Source organism: Rattus rattus, chromosome 6 (assembly GCF_011064425.1).
Source record: "Rattus rattus isolate New Zealand chromosome 6, Rrattus_CSIRO_v1, whole genome shotgun sequence".
NCBI lineage: Eukaryota > Metazoa > Chordata > Mammalia > Rodentia > Muridae > Rattus > Rattus rattus.
The window spans coordinates 86,192,344-86,209,508 of record NC_046159.1 but is presented as its reverse complement, the minus strand read 5'-3'; the positions used below and the strand labels follow the sequence as shown (position 1 = coordinate 86,209,508).

The window sequence follows — 17,165 nt, the reverse complement described above, 5'->3', positions numbered from 1 at the left end:
CTAAGAGTACTTTTGGTTCTGTCTGCACATTGGTTCCAGATCCTCCAGGAGGCCCTCTTTCCTGTCTGAGCTGCGATGAACATTCCAGACTGACCTTTTGATAGCCGTGCTTGTGTTTTTTACTTCTAGCCAGAGGAGTCTTACATCAGGAGAAACTGATCACACTGGGCCCTTCATTTTTTTTATTTCAGATTTTTCCTAGCCAAAGTAAATTGCATATCTGAGATCAAAGGTTTCCAGATTCTCTGGCTCAACCTTAAAACTATGAGGGTGGAAAGAATAGTGAGATAGTAAGATATGAGATTACTGCGTACGTAGGGATAGGTAGGTAGCATTCTTCCGTTTAGTGTGCTAGTTTGATTTTTAACCGAGCACTTCAGGTAAATAGTAGTCCACACTGAGTGTTGTAGGAAAGAACCTAGCATTTAAGTATCAAAATTGACTGAAAGTGCCTCCCTTGATTTGTCGCTATTTTCAGTTTGCATTAGGACTTAGTGCAGTGTGGTAGAAAGGCCACTTACTAGTCATTTCTACACTATTGTAATGACATGTCCAAGTGTGATCAACTTTGCAGGGCTGCTTTAGCTCACATTTCTGGAGGCTCATGAACTTGGCACTGACAGTGTCCTCATGGTGATTGGCACCACAGTGGCAGGTATACATAAGGAGGTGACGCATTATTTTGCCAGACAAGAAGCCAGGGAGCCATTAAAGGTTCAGGCTGAGACTTGCACAACAATTTGCTCTTGGGAAAATTGCTCTAGAGTGTTGTTGTAAAAATATAAAAAAATAAAAACCGTCTTTTACCCGCTCTAGGTCCGGTACCACAGTGCCCCAAGATATCTGCTAGATATCTTAAGTCTCAGTCAGCAAAGCCTCTCACCCACTTTGCTCCATCCCATATCACACTGCCGAAGGCCTCTCTCTGAACCTGGCAGCAATCTCTCTACCTATCTAGTTCCCAAGGCAGGTTTCCATGCCAGAAACACACATCCCAATTCAGCAGTAGCCCAGGGTCTCTAGCCTGCTGCACACTTTCTTATACTTAAATCACTACATGAAAGACCACACAACACAATAACCTTTGATCCACCTCTTCCTTCAAACTTCTCTCCCACCCATCCTTCCTTCTCGTCCAGTGACAGGCCTCATTCTATCTTGTACCTGCCTTATCTGTGACATCATCCCACACTAGAGTGCCATGGAAACTCCTTAAAATTTTTGGAGCACATGTCCTCAGTGATCCAACATCAGCATACTAGAACCCCATTTTAAAAGGCTGTGTATCAGACAAGTTGGTGATGAATTGAACATAGGAACTCTTGAAGTGCAAACACAAAGCATCTTTAGGTGTAGCAACTGATAATGTAGACATCAAGACTTGTAGATGATAGACCTCCTTTGCTCTTCTTAATGCCTTTGTATTCTTTATCAGATATGTGTTTAAAATATTGGCTGGGTAGAATATTTGCTAAGGTATTTCTTAGTTTTCTGTTGATGTGAAGAGTCACCATGACTAAGACAACATAGAAGAAAGAATTTACCTGAGGCGTACAGTTTCAGAGGATGAGTCCATTGCCCAGGGTGGGGAGCACGACAGTGGCAGGCAGGCATGGTACTGAAGCAGTAGCCAAGAGCTTACGTGCTGAGGCAACAACCTCAAGGCAGATAGCTAGCTAGCTGGGAATGACCTAGGCTTTTGAAACCTCAAATTTGGGGTTGGGGATTTAGCTCAGTGGTAGAGCGCTTACCTAGCAACCGCAAGGCCCTGGGTTCGGTCCCCAGCTCCGGGGGGTGGGGTGGGGAAGAAACCTCAAATTCCATCCCCCAGTGACACAATAAGTCTCCAGTAAGACCATGCCTCCTAATCTTTCTCAAACAGTTCCATTAGCTGGGACCAAGCATTCAAACAAGAATGTGTGGAAAATATTCTCATTCAAACCAACACCAGCACTGTGTAGCTGTAAAGAATGTAAATGCTAGTGTATCAAATTGGGAAAGATAATTTTCACAAGATGCTTGACATAGAAACCTATTCTAACATGAAATCGTGTGTGTGTGTGTGTGTGTGTGTGTGTGTGTGTAAGAGAGGGGAGGGAGGGAAGGGGGAGAGAGAGAGAGAGAGAGGTGTTTTAAAATGAGAATAATCTAAGTAATAGAAATAGATAAGGGAATTATGGTGAAGCGTACTTTTCTCATTTAAATTGATTTAAGTCATATTGACTCTAGTCACTTTTTTTTTCCAAAATTGAGTTGTATGTAAACATTGTAATGCATTATTATTATTAGTCTAATATTGAAATTGTAAATGATTTTGGTCCAACATGCCTTTAAAAAATATAGCTTCATATTCAGATTAGTTAAATAACCTGCGTTTTCTTTATGTTTTAGGATTTAAGTGCCCGGTATGCTCAAAATTTGTACCCTCAGATGAAATGGATTTGCATCTTGTGATGTGTTTAACAAAGCCAAGAATAACGTATAATGGTAAGTTTACTGCCTTAAGATACATTTCATTACCATAAATAATGAGAATTTTATGTTTGAAGCAAAAATTAAATGGCAAGGTACTCATAAATTCTCATCTTGAGGTAACTTTATATGTGTAAAATATAATCTATTAGGTTATATCTGTTGATAAGTGAAAATAAATATATTTTCTAAGACATCTAATGGCGAAAGTGGCATTGTCTTGTATTTTTTTTTAACCCTTAATAATCTGACTTAATGACAAGGAATTATCAGAACTCTTCTACATAACAGGACACATCAGATGTCCCAGAAAATTCCACTGGTACATAGGAGAGAGACTGAAAAGGGACAAATGATGTTACCATAGCAATCGATGGAGCCACGTGATGGGGGTGGGTGCACACCTTTAATCCCAGCCCTGGGGAAGCAGAGGCAGCAGAGTCTGAGCCTGAGGCCATCCTAGGTAGTTCGGGGATGGCCAAGACTTCCTCACTTCCTGACTCTAGATTGTTGGATTACACTTTGAGACCTGTGCTGACTAAAGTCTTTCAGGTTAGGCCTAAAAAGAAGTAATGTTTGTGATCACTGTGTTCATGAAAAAAAATGTGTTTAAGAACATATAATATGTGAGGGACTGAAGAGGTATCTTAATGGTCAAGAACATTGTTGCTCTTCCACAGGGCCTTTTCCAGCACCCAGATGATGACGCACAACTCTATGTTACTTCAGTTCCAAGGGACCACTTGTGGCTTCTGGGCACTACATACATGTGGTGCACAAACAAACATTCGTGCGTTCGTATATACATACATACATACATACATACATACATACATACATACATACATACATACACACACACATACATACATACACACACACGCAAAGCACCTGTGTGTATAAAAGTAAATAATTGTTAAACAAATCTATAGTAAATGAGACATTGTTAAGAGTAGGGACGAAGTATTTTCACAAATATAGTAGATAGACAGCTAATGGGAGAAAATAAATTCAGGAAAACGGAGACTGAAACTTTACTGTCACTGTGTACCTGTCCCTGTCAACTTGCAGATAAATTTCATTCTTGCAATAACTGGCAGTTGCTTTGGTCTGGTATGTTGGACTGGGTTATTCTACCGTGACCCTAGTCATACAATCTTCAGTGTCATCACATAACAAGTGGAATAAATTTGGCAACTAAAAACCAAATAGTTCCCTCTTGGCTAATAAGAAAAATAGTTGGATTTTATGCTGTTTGTTGTAAGTTTAGCATAGCTGGAACTGAAGCCAGCCTGGGCTATTTATGTATTAAGATCCTGGGGTTTTGTTGTTTTATTTATTTTTTTAATTTTATTAATATTTATTAAAAATTTTTGAGACAGGGTTTCTCTGTAGAGCTGGCTATCCTGGAACTTGCTCTGTAGACCAGGCTGGCCTTGAATTCACAGAGGTCTGCCTGCTTCCACCTCCTATATTCTAAGATTAAAGGTGTGAGCCACTACTGTAGATGAGGAACTTAGCTACACTAATACCATTACAAAAAGGAAAAGACATTCAAGATTAAAAAGATGTCTAAATGTAAAAGTTAGTTTGAAATAAAGCGAGTGGCAAAAGTCCTAGTAACTAGCTAAGTTTAGCAGCTGTCTTTTGTGTCCTTATATCTAAGACACTACGCTAAGTGCCAAGATCCAGTGACTAGGACAAGTAGAACTTATGGCCTCCCAAGAGTAATGAGATGAATACATTCCTCAGATAACTGCCGGGTGCTTTAGGAAGAGTCTCCTCAACATCCTGTCACAGTTTTAGTCTCACTGGTGACTGAACATTCCTGCCATTCAGTTACCAGTGTGTAAGTAGAAATAGTTTCTAGCAATTACTTTGAATATCAAACGTGATGTTTAGATCCTGACTTTTTGCCTTGTAAAATTGTCTTCTTTACATAATCTAGTTGAAAATCAGTCATTTAAGATTTCCATTCAAGCTCAGAATTTGAAGCTAAAAGTAGATAGGTTTGTTTCCATTCTTACTCTATTGTTCTGTCATGTTTACTATGAATATCCTTAAAATAACTTGTGTTTTGCAGCTACATTTTATTACATTGAAAAGCATAATATAGTTGTATATAATCTCAGTATTCTGTGATTTTAATTTTTGCATATTCAGAACATAATATATGTGGTTTTTATTTCCTGATTTAACTGTTTGAGTTGTTCAACTTGTCTACTAGATTGTTTCAAAGTATAACTAAATGCAGTGGGCTCTTGCTGGTTGAGTGCTAAGCGAGAGAGTACAGTGGAAGATAAGAATGGAGAGAGGATTATAACTTGCAGCAAGTAAGGAGAATACTAGGTCATTCTCAAAGTAGTGCTCTTGTAAGGTGGGGTCTTCTGCACAGACTGTCTAGTATGATAAAGAACAAAGTTTGCTGTAGATTGCCTAAAAGAATGAGTCAAAGTGACTCTCTGACCTTAATAGACTTCCAAATTTCCCTGTAGAGTTTTAACTGAAACAAAAAGAAACCCAAAACAAAGCAATTTGAAAGACATGTTAGAAGTCTTTAAAAAACAGCAGCCTTGAGTTTGCTCCTAATGCCAATTCTATTTGGCCATTGTGACAACAAAACCACACAGGCAGGCAGGCAGGCAGGCAGGCAGGCAGGCAGGCAGGCTCACACTCTCTACTGTGTTTGGAAACAAAGTTAAAGCCATTCTGAAAACTAGGCCTGGGTCGGTCTATAAACATTTACATCAAGAAGCAAAGTTTTAATAAACTGTTATGTCGTTTTAATTTAAAACTAGTTTGTGGGCTGTGATGATGAAGAAAGGATCTTTGACTAGGGGTTAAGGAAATGTGTGACACATTCATAACATGCCTCCCTGTTGTAGGCATGGGGAATTCTAACTGCTTTAAAGGCAAAGGCCCAGAACACCACTTACCACAAAGTTTAGAACAGGTGAGTCAGAGACTCTTGAGGCTGAATCTTTTTGTCACATGACTCTTTATAGTTTCATGTTTGAATTCCTAAATGTTGACACCACTTCAGCTGGCTTCGTGTGAATCATATTAATGCTTAAACAAGAATTGTCTTCCAGTATACTTAATAGTTGTATCCTGTGCAGACTTCCAGAAGTAGCTTGGTCTGAAATTTTGAAATTTATTTGTGAAGTTTATATTAACTATCTACAAAAATCCACAACATAGTCAGGCTTATTTTCAGACAGCTGTATTTATAGAGGAACTCTGGGAGAGGATGAGCTGCAGACATGTGAGTGTGAGCTGAGACAGCGTGAGAAGCATCCCACAGAGATACTCCACATGCTCCTATCGAGGAACCTGCTTTGGCAGCATTTGTTGGATTCAAAGAAAACGGTCCTTGGTGTCTAGGTTTACTCCTGCTCTTGGGCTTAGGAATGCCAGTTCCCCATACTAGTGTTGCTGGCTTTGTCAGTTTCTCAGCATCTGTGACCAAAAAAACCAAAACAAAACAGTAACAGCAGCAACAACAACAACAACAAAAGCCAGCTTGACAGGAGATTAGTTTTGACCTGTGCTTTCAGGTCCTGATGCTTTGGCCTCTGGAAGGCAGGACTGACAGAAGAGACAGATTCTTGTTTCCCGATGGCCAGGAAGCAGAGTAAAAGAGAGGGTGTGGCGGTGACTCTGTCACACCCTTGAAGGGTGTGCCCAACAATGACCCCTAACCTGCCACAGCACCACAGTGTGGGCAGTAAGCATCGCACACAACTGGAGGACAGAATGGGTCTAATACTGACTCTAGCCAGTCTGGGTTTTGGGGCCATGTGTCATCTACAAGTGAGTTGTCACCAAGCACTTCTCTGGTTTTATTTCTTGGCTTACTGAATCACTCATAAGCTTACTGTAGGATATCCTTGACACTGTGTGTGGGGCCTGGTGCTTTTTCTGAATTAGCATTAACCTGCCAAATGGATTCTGCCTTTGAACTTGAGTAATGTGTATGTTATTTTCTTCTCTTTTAAACAAAAGGCAGCTTAATTTATTTAAGTTGTTTTTTTTTTTTTTTTTTTGGAAACAGAATTTGTAACCCAGCCTGGCCTCAAACTTAGCAGATCTCTTGCTTTAGCCTCCCCAAGTGCTGGGATTCCTGGGATCTCTCTCTCTCTCTCTCTCTCTCTCTCTCTCTCTCTCTCTCTCTCTCTCTCTCTCTCTCTCGTTGTTAGATTGTGTTGGTAGATTTTTCAAATGGCCTAATTAAATTGTATTGAGTTCTTATGTTGCTGGATTTTTACATCTTAATCATGGGGTATTTAAAACCATTGTTACTGAGGTTACACAAAAGCAAAGATTATGAATTGGAAACTCTTCCTTTGCTCTGAAATTGTCTTATTTAGAAAGTTCTGGTGTCTCCATCAGCTACAGAAGTACTGTGAAACCATCTATTCTTTTAAAGATAGATTACTGACAGTTCCATCAGTGAAGTTCTTAGTGCCCTTTGAATGCTTTCTGGAAATTTTGTTTGAAAATAACCCTTTTCTATAACTGAGTGGTATAATGACCCCTCAGGGATGGGCAGGAGAAGCAGGACTTCAGGCCAACCTGGGCTACATGAGACCCTCTTTCAACCACCCAAAATAATAAGTAATAATATTTTCCTAAATTTTATATTTCATTATTATAACATTTTACATGATTTTTCTTCTTTATATTTTTTCATTGTAATGTGTGTTTTTGTATGTGTGTTTTAGACAAGCTGAAGTATTGATATTAATGCTAAGTACCAAATAGCTTATTTCTTTTCATTTTCTGTACTTTAATAACATTTTTTACCAAGTTAATGTGCTTTCCTCCTTTTACTAATTTCAGAGATAAACTTGGTAGATGATAGTAGAACGTCGTTTGGATTTTAATGTTGCAGAGTGATGTCTGCACCACTCTGTTTCAAAATTTGTTGATATATTTGTAGTTAAGTACATCACTGCTTTCTGTAAATAATGCTTATAAGCTACTGTACCTAGTTTTAGCTATCAACATGACACAAACCTAGGAAGTCACCTGGGAAGAGGGAATCTGGACTGAAGACATGGCTTGTTCAAATAGATCTGGGGCCTGGCCTTGTCTCTGGGGTATTTATTTTCTCAATTGCTAATTGACAGAGTGAGCCTGGCCTGAATTGAAAAGATGGTTGAGCCATTAAAGTATCTAAGTGCTCTCGCAGAGAGCCCGCTTTGGTTCCCAGCACCCACACAATAGCTCACAGCCTCTGCAACTTCCCTCCAGTGCCCTCTTCTGACCTCCTCAGGCACCAGGCACACACATGCTCCTCAGACAAACATGCAGGCAAAATGCTCATATACATAAAACACATTTTTCCAAAAGTAGCTGACCATGAGCCTATGAACAAGCCAGCAAGCATCGTCGTTCCTCCATAGTCTGTACTTTGATTCTTGCTTGATTTTTGAGCTCCTCCCTGCAAGTGTACCTACATGTATAATCCAAACAAACACTTGTACCCCAGTTTCTCTTAGTCAGTGTTTATCATAGCAACAGAAGCAAACTAGAACATACGCGATGCATGTTTTCTGTGAATTAAAGAAAATCTTCAGTGTTGTCTTAGTGTTGTCTATCTGTCTGAGATAGGTGCTCACTGTAAACCCTGGACCACCCTGACTGGCTTGGAGCTTGCTAGGTAGACCACATGAGGCTAAGACTCTGTTCAGCCTGCCTCTGTCTCACAGGGAATAAAGGCACGTGCCACCACATCTGGCTGCTTCAGCAGTTCACTAACACACACATTGAGTTGGTTGAATTATGGAATATTCAGTGTCCTTGCTAGGAATTGTTTGGTCTACATAAGTCTGATGGAGAAATTTTTATAAAATCCTCCACTATAACTGGTTTTACCAATTCTTCTTGGATTTAAAGTCTCTTAAGTTGTGTTGGTGGCATTAGCCTTGTAGAAAATGTTCTGGTTTTAGATATTTTATATGTGTATACATGTTTATATATGTACAGGTATTTGTACATATGTATGCTTGTATAGAGATTAAAGATTGATGTTATCTTCTATTACTTGCTCTCCATCTTGTTTTTTGAGAACAGGGTCTTATTGAACCTGCGAATCATCAGGTCCACTAGCCTAGCTGAACAGAGCTCCAACCTGCCTGTCTCTGCCTCACCAGCTCGTGGGTTACAGATGCATGTCCCCAGGCCCTGCTGTGACATGGGCACTGGCAGCCCAAACTCAGGTCCTTATGCCTGCACACAAGTACTTGACCCACCGAGCCCCCTCGCAGCCTTTGGCTTTATGTATTGCACAGCTCTGTTATTTGCCCAAACATCTGTTTAATTTATTTGAGCATTGGTCTTTGGACTAGAACTTTTTAAGAACAGGTCTCCTGTAGCCAAAGCTGTACTTGAATCCACTGTGCAGCCAGACCTGGACTTGATCGACTGCCCCAGCATCCACTGCTGAACTGCTAAGGTTGTTACTTCCCATACCAGTTAACCTGCTGCAGTTGTGTGAACTCTGGTATAGTATATAAACCTCTGATTTGGGGTAAGAATCAAAGGATTTTGTTACTCATAAAATAACAACAGCCTGAATAAAAAGCCCTTTGTTGGTCCTGAAATCTTGATTCCCACATCAGTGAGCAGCTGCAATGAAGAGGAGCTCAAGGAACCTGTGCCTTTTGCTAGCTCTAAATCTTCTGCTCTGCTCTACAGATGTCCTTGAAAAGATTCCTCACCGGCACAGAAAAACCAGTGTAAGACCCAGGGAGAGTGGCCTTCCAAGTGTGGTTTCTTTGTTGCCTTGGCCTTCGGTCTTTGTTTTTACTTCTCTTAGAATTAACTTTTATTTTGACTAGATTGTTTTCATGGTTACAATGCAGAGACAGAAAGTGCCCAGTGAAAGTTCCCTCTCATCTTAGCAAGCTCACGGTTCTTTCCATAGGTAGCTTGCATTTCTTGCACTCTTTCCAGTAGAGAAAGGGTACGTGTGTATGTACACATAGCTGAGAATACTTCTTTGGGACTAATATCTTGTAGTCATGCCTATGCTCTGCCAAGGTTGTGTGTATTTTTGTTTTCCTGATAGTGGACATACATTGTAGCCTTAGAGGACTAGAGTTCATTTCTGGGTTTGGTTTCTCTTCCCTTGTTGCTTTTGTTAGTAATTGATCATCTCTGCATAACCTGCCCCATGCCAGGTGTAGAACTAGTCAGGTACTATTTATGTCTCACCACTGCTTTATGAGGTAGCTGCCACCCCCAAATGTTCCTAAATTAACTGGAAACTTAGAATCAGACCTGAAGCTAAGTTATACACATGATGCTGTATGATTTTTATAGGTTTGGGGTTGGGTTTTCGTTTGTTTCTGTATTCAAATTGTTTGACTCTTTTATTGCCATTATGAGCCTACCTTTAACATTGTAACTTCATGCATTGTTCTGATTTTTAAAGTACATAGTAATAAATAAAGCTTGAAAATCATGTAGAAATGATAGCATTTTTGGCTTTTTAGTAATTGATTCTTTCCCTCTCTGTAGTGATTCAAAATGAATGAGCCTGAATATTAATTAAAAGCATAGTTTATTACTTTTTAAAAATGTATTCAACAGTTTTAAGTTTGTTGGAGGGTAGAGTGCCGTGTAGGACAATATTTGATTTAGGTATAGCAAATTGTGATGTTTGTTTTCTTTCTGTGAACATGAGAGAAGTGGGGAATGGATTGAAAGTCTGCAAGCTTAGGAAGTAATTCTGTGTGTACTGATTCCTTAGGCGACTTGTATGGCTATTTGCAGCCTATGAGGAACTTTCCTTTTTAGTATTTGGTTTTTTGAGTTTGCTTTTAGGTCACCTTGGGAATGGAAATGTGCTTTGGAAGCCGACTTTTCTTCCCTTCTGTTGCAATTTTCCCGTTCCAGATTCAAGTCCATTTCATTTTGGTCACATTTTCTTGAAGGAAATGCCAAGTGTGTATTTCTAAAATATTTCCAGGCATATGATTTTTAAATTACTAAGAACTCTGTTTTCCTTTTGTTTGCTCTTGAGACCTATGGACTACATTACGTGCAGGCCAAGCCGGCTTCCCACTGGCACTCCTCCTGCATGCCTAAGATTTTAGCTGTGAGCCATCCTTCAGAGCTAGAGTTGATCTGATTTTTATATTGTTGCTAACATTACAGTTGAACGGCAGCTGCATGGTTAATAGAATCGATTCTCTGTTGTATTTATACACAAAAAACATAGGCATTGAGGCTGAGAGTCCTGTAATTCCAAGGTGAGCCAGAACGTGATTGTGAGAGATGGAAACCAACTCCAGCAGGGGTTGCAGTTTGAGCAGACGAACAATGGTTCACCATATTTGTATTGATACATTCATTTAACCTCAAAATCAGCTTCAGTCTATTGAATATCACGAGCTGTGCTAACAGTATATGAATAGAACAACCCCTGTGTATCTGAAATGTCAAATATTAGCATTAACTCCTTTACTCTAATTCAGATATCTGAAATATCAGTAAGAGCCCACTCTCCACTATTCAAGTAATTGCTTTCTACTAATGTTGTGATTTTTTTTTAATTTTTGATTTTTCTAGGGATTATTTCACATTTCAGCTGCTTTTGTTTTCTTCTGCTATCATTGAGGGTTCAAGAAAAAGTAAATCCTCAGGTAAAACGCCTGACCTGTGATGGTGCGCGGCCTCTCATTGGCTGGGAAGATGAACCTTTCTCCTGTTGGATGCTTTCTGAAAGGGACTGTGGTGATTAGACTTATGCATGGAGCCCTGGCTGCCTCTGACACTCGGCCTTTGTTGTTCTGGCTTTGGGAGACTTTGGCTGTCTGCTTTTCTTCATGTTGTCTTGAGCCACAGTAACTACATGGATATGTGCTTGGACTTGCTAAACATTTTAATTTTGCATAGTTGGCTGCTTGAATTGTAAGTAATCTCTTTGGACAATGCAAACTTAAAGAGCTTGAGAAGCTATAAGTGAAATATCAATTTACAGAAATTTATAATTAGTTTATAAATATATGCTCATCAGCTATTACATATTTTGAGGTTTGATATTTTCAACTAAAGTTGAAAATTCAAGAGCTGATTGCAGTTGGCTTGTGGCCACTGTAGCTAGCACAGATGATACTGTTTCTTTTCTGACTGAATATGTTATTGGCCAGGGTTGCTTAAACCTGTTCAAGCAGTGGGCTGCTCTCTGCTCTCTGCCTTATAATGTATTACTAACTCCCAGCAGCGGAGGGTGGCCAGTCTCAAGGCTTTTCCCCCAGGAGCTGGAGAGATGATTCAGTGGTTAAGAGTATACGACTCTTGCAGAAGAACCCAGTTCAATGTCTAGCACCCACTTGGGGCACCTCACAACTGCCTATGGCTACAGGCAGATCAGAGGACCCCACGCCTCTGACCCGAGAGTACTAGCACACAGTGTTCTTAAGAATTAAACTTTTAAAAAAAGTATGTTCTCCAAATACATGGTTCCCTCCAGCTTGAGAATTTCACACATTTAAGGTTGTCTGAAACTGTTCATTTGCATCAATATTTATGCTATTTAATGAGAAAGTTTTAAAAAATGGAATGAAGTTATTTCTTAACAAAATTCATGAAGTAGGCAAAGTCCTACTTAATTAAACAATCTAAATCCAAGTTGTGGTCCCAAAACACAACTAATTTAGTGTTTCTGATCAGTTCCTTTACTTCCTCAAGCCTTTTTGCTCACGTGTAAATGTGGATAACAGTCGTTATTGTGTAAGATTAACATCAAATACAAGTATGTCCAAAAGAATGCAATAAAGTGCTTACTTGTATTTATTGCCGTAGTGAATGAAGCCACAGTGTGTGCAGTGTTGGGCAAATCATCTGCATGTCATTGTTCGTAGTCTGCCCATAGCAATGGTGGATACGGTTGGAAGTGTCTCACATTCCCCGGCAACATGGATGTCTTTGAACAACTGGAATAGCAGAATGAGGAATAAAAGAAATAGGATAATATAGTTGGCTTTTTCTTTTTGAAGAAGTTAATAAAGTATTTCCTACTAATAAAACAAATTTCTGGTAACTTACAAAATATTTTACATAATCCTTTAAAATCTCAACTACAGTATTTTTAGTACATTCCCTGTGTTAATATTGTAGACAAGTAATAGGATGTTTCAAAGGTTGACGTAGTCAGATTACTAGCAAAATGGAAATCTGTATTAAGTTTTCAGTTTTCAACTTTTCGGAGTTCTTGTTTGTTTGGTTTTTGAGACAGGATCTCATATGTAGTCTAGGTTGTCCTCACTGCGTAGACCAGGTTAGCCTCAAACTTACCGAGAGGGGATACTCCTGCCTCTGCCTCCCAAGTGCTGGAGTAGAGGTATATGCCACCATGCCAGCTCATAAATCTTTAAAGTTTTGTGAGTGGTCTCTTCCCCAGCTCCATTTCTCACTGTGTACCTTAACTTCATAAAATACCTTCCTCCTATCTCAGCCTCCTGGGTATAGGTAGGACTGAGCTGCCATGCCTAGCTCGATCTCAAGTCTCCTGCACTCCTGCTCTTACTGCTCCTTCTGTACCCTCCACCCTGGACCAGTCTCCTTTCTTAGGCAGATACCAAGACACTCGGGTATCTCTTACTACGTTGAGATGGAATGCACCCCCAAAATGATTTTGGCTACCCACCTCTTGTTAAATGTCATTGTTTCAATTTTTTTCCATAGATGTACATTAAAGATAATACACGGAGTAATGAAGACACCAGAGAGGTAGACTGGTGTTCATGCCAACTACTCCAGATGTTAGATCTGCGATGAACACTTTGAAAAAGCACAGTTCAGTTTTCACCTTGCACAGTGATTTTTTTTCTTTTAAACTGTAAAAAATGTTTTTGTGTGGATTTAATGAGAGGACTTTGAATTTTGAAAAACTAAGCATGTTTTTTGAGACCGTGATATGAAGTTTTAAGAATGAGCTGGTTCTAACTTAGTTGTACACCAGATACTATTTGAGCATTGGGTACCTGGAGTAGTAACTGTGGCTCTTACTTCTGGACAAACAAGAATTCTACAGGAAACTCTTTGCAGCAGTTTGATCCTTTGCTTTGAGGTGTTTGTGTGGGGGTGTACTTGTCTTGATACTGAAAATATAGTTGTCATTGTCGTGTAGCTAAAAGGAATTAAAAATCGGAATAACTGCCTTAACTGAAGTGTCTGAGGTTCACACTCGCCCTGTCAAGGTTAAAACACTAGATAGAATTCTTAAAGTACAATTCTTATTCTTAGATTTTTTAAATATAATTTTATAGATTGGATTTGCCTTTGTTGTACAAATTCTATGGGTAGGGTATAATTTAGAAATTCATTTAATAAAAATTTTAAATATTTTAGCTTTAATAAGTACTAAAATTGTCACAGCAAATTCTTTTTTAAGGCATGGTAATAAAGGCATGACGCCTGGTTATAGGTCAATATAGACGTGTTAGAGAGAAGTCTGGTGTTTCCCTTTAAGCGATGCATTTGGTTCTTCTGTTGTGTTTCATGTTGAACCTGTTAGGTGGACCTATGGAAATGGTCAATGCCATTTGTTCTCAGATGCTCATCTCTCTCATCTTTGTCTTCAGGATGAGTGAGATTGAGAACTAGTGTCTCCTGAACTCTGAATGCATTCTCAGTCAGCTAGAGGAGACTGCTGTGTTTTAAGACAAGCGCGAGCTGCACTTTTGTTTGCTTTTGTTTCTTTTGCGACAGGGTCACTCTGTAACTAAGGATAACCTTGAACTTGCAGTCCTCCTACCTGAAGCTTCCCCTGTGCTGGGATTATGTGTCGTAATTTATGGAGGTGTTTTTCTACCTTGGGGAATGTAGAATCAGTGGTGCTTTTCACAATCATGTATGGGGCTGCATAGAAAGTAGCGCTTCAGTTTTGAGGTTTATAAGAAAAGTTATTCACACCTTTATTAGGCTTAAATTGGTTTTACCTTTGCAGGTAAATCTGCATGGCAGTATACAGTGTATTTTTTAAAACAGAAATCTTCATTAAGTGGTTTTCTCTATTTTGCAGTGCTGGGGATAAAGCCCACCATCTTGTGCTCTTCCTGCTGTCTGTCTGTTTAGTGCTTCAACTGTAAACTGGGTCCTTAGATGAATGGCCAAACACTAAGACTTGAGGGGAGATGAAGAGAGGGGGAGGTAGAGACAGAACAGAACTCCAGTGTACGAACAAAACAGGAAGGGATGGCTTCGGTCCAGCCACAGGTGATGATAGCGGTCCCTCTGGTCAACAGAAAAAGAATGCAGTCCAGGAATTTGAGGAGTATGCTGTAACACGCGTTCTTTTCTCTGTTAGCTGCTGATCATGATATGTTAGCTTATGAGTGCGGCTACCTTTTTATTCATGGAAGTTGTTCATTACAAGGCTTCTGTTCTCCATCTGCTGCATCAGAGTGAGTCATTGAGGGGAGCCACATAATCTAAAGTTTTAATCCATGCCCAGCAGTGATGGCGTGCTTAAGGTTTTCAGCATTTTTAAACACAAAGGATATGTAACTAGCATGCCAGTTCAACCAGGGTCTCTTTAAACACGGATATAGAACACTAAGCTAGGAGTGGGGTGTACTTTTATTCCCTCTACCCAGGAGGCAGAGGCAGAGGCAAAGAGGCAGAGAGGCAGAGAGGCAGAGGCAGAGGCAGAGGAGGATCTCTGAACATTTCAGGCCAGCCTGGTGTACATAGTGACTCTGGGCCAGCCATGGATACATAGTAAGACCCTGTCTCAAAAATAAAAAAATACAAACAACAGTAACATGATTTAAGTTACAATTTCTGATTTTTTTTTAAAGAAACATCTGATTTGTAGTAAGAGGTTTTCCTTTATGTTTTAAACATCATGAAGTTTTTATGGTACCTTCAGCGCTGTCTGGAAGCCACATAGATCACTGTCTGGGGTTGGCATGCCATTGTTGATGGGAAAGATTAAGAAGAGCTTCTTTTTTGTGTGCCTAATCTCCAAAATGCTGGAGTTCTTAAACAATAACATTTATATCCTTCTGCATCTTTTTTTTTTCCCCTTTGAAATAAGCAGCTTTCTTAGCAGTTTCCTGTAGGGGGTGGTTTCTTTTTGTCTTAGTTTAAAAAAAACAAAAAAACAAAAACAAAAACAAAAAACTTACTGTGGTGTTTTATATTCGTGCCTTCTTTACCATAGTACACTAAAAACTAATATTGATCCATAGGGAAAAGAATATGAATTTCAAATTAAAATAACTGAGTTGTTGGCTTTGGATCAGAATCTGTGCAAGCTAAGAACTCTGGTAGTGTGTCCGTGTTTACTCTTATGCCTCTGAAATGGGAATGTAAGACGTCCGGAAGCAGCCGTGGTGAGCACTTGAGTCGCTGTCAGTGGTCCTTCTGAGTACAGGTGCTAAGGTGTATGCAGTTGTGCAGGTGTAGTGTGTCATTCATTGATGGCTTTAGTTTTGTCTTTGTGTTTCATTTGATGGCCAGTCCTGCTGTACTAATCTCCTTCTCTTTTCACAGAGGATGTGCTGAGTAAAGATGCGGGGGAATGTGCAATATGCCTTGAAGAATTGCAGCAGGGAGACACCATAGCACGACTGCCTTGCCTGTGTATATATCATAAAGGGTGAGTTCAGCGGTACTTTAATTTGATATCAAAGCAAATTGATTATTCTCTTGGTTCAAGCATTGTAGTTAGAGCTAAAAGGTTTATTCTTCATGCAATCTCTTCTGCTCAACTTAGGATAATAACACTCTACCTTCCTTCTCTCCCTTGCTCAGATCAAATTTGAACATGCATCTGTTGTACCTAAATGGCTGCCATTTTTAAACCACTTAGTATTGCCTCAAGTGTTTTTCAGCTTGGTCAGCAGGTGTCTGTGCAGCAGCCACTTCCATTGACAACTGGGACATTTAGACAGTAGGACTGTCTCCAGGTTTGTATTTCAACCAGATGGCAAGCTGAGACTCCGCAGATTTGGAATTCTTGCACATTGACCCCAAAGCCCACTGGTTTTTTTATACATTCTTCTTGCTTTAGAATAACAGAGACCAGTTTTAGTTTAAAAAACAAAACCAGGTGTGTCAGTGCTGGGCTTGTTTAACCCCAGCACTCAAGAGGATGAGGCAGGTGACTCTCTGTGAGTTCTGTTGAGGCCAGCCTGGTCTGCATGCTGAGTTCCAGGCTTAGCAGTGAGACCCTGTTGCAAAAACAACCACTATTTAAGGTAATCACAAAAAGAATAGAAATTTAGGGCCTGGAGAGTTGGCTCAGGGATTGAGAGCACATCTTGGTCAGTTTAATTCCTAGCACCCATGTCAAGGAGCTCACAACCACCTGCAACTCCAGCTTGGGGGAGGCCGTAGGCGAAGGACCCAACAACCCTGGCCTCAGAGGGCACTGGTTCACATGCACACACCTACACACATACACATAATTGAAAGGAATGATAGAATATAGTTAAATTTTAAAAAAGGAATAGGAAGTTTTAGCATTGGAATCAAGGAGAATAAGGTGGAATTTTACTTAAAAGTGGGGGCTATTGCAACATGGAGAAGGCAGAGGGAACAATACAAAATGGGGACACAAAAATACGTCCAAAGCAAACAGTCATTCTATCTGTAAGACTGAACTGCAGGTAGTGAAGTGTTCGAGTGTGATACTGATAAGCAGCCTACCTTAAAGGCACGATGAGTACAGA

At 39.8% G+C, this 17,165-nt stretch overlaps 1 protein-coding gene across 1 annotated transcript in view; it reads left to right on the top strand.

The window, feature by feature from the left end:
- The window catches only part of Znrf2 (zinc and ring finger 2), a 77,558-nt gene that overhangs the window by 41,447 nt on the left and 18,946 nt on the right, over window positions 1-17,165 (top strand). Inside the window, 2 exon segments of the mRNA XM_032906455.1 lie at window positions 2,392-2,487; window positions 15,985-16,090. Of these exon segments, the coding sequence (XP_032762346.1) occupies window positions 2,392-2,487; window positions 15,985-16,090 (202 nt within the window).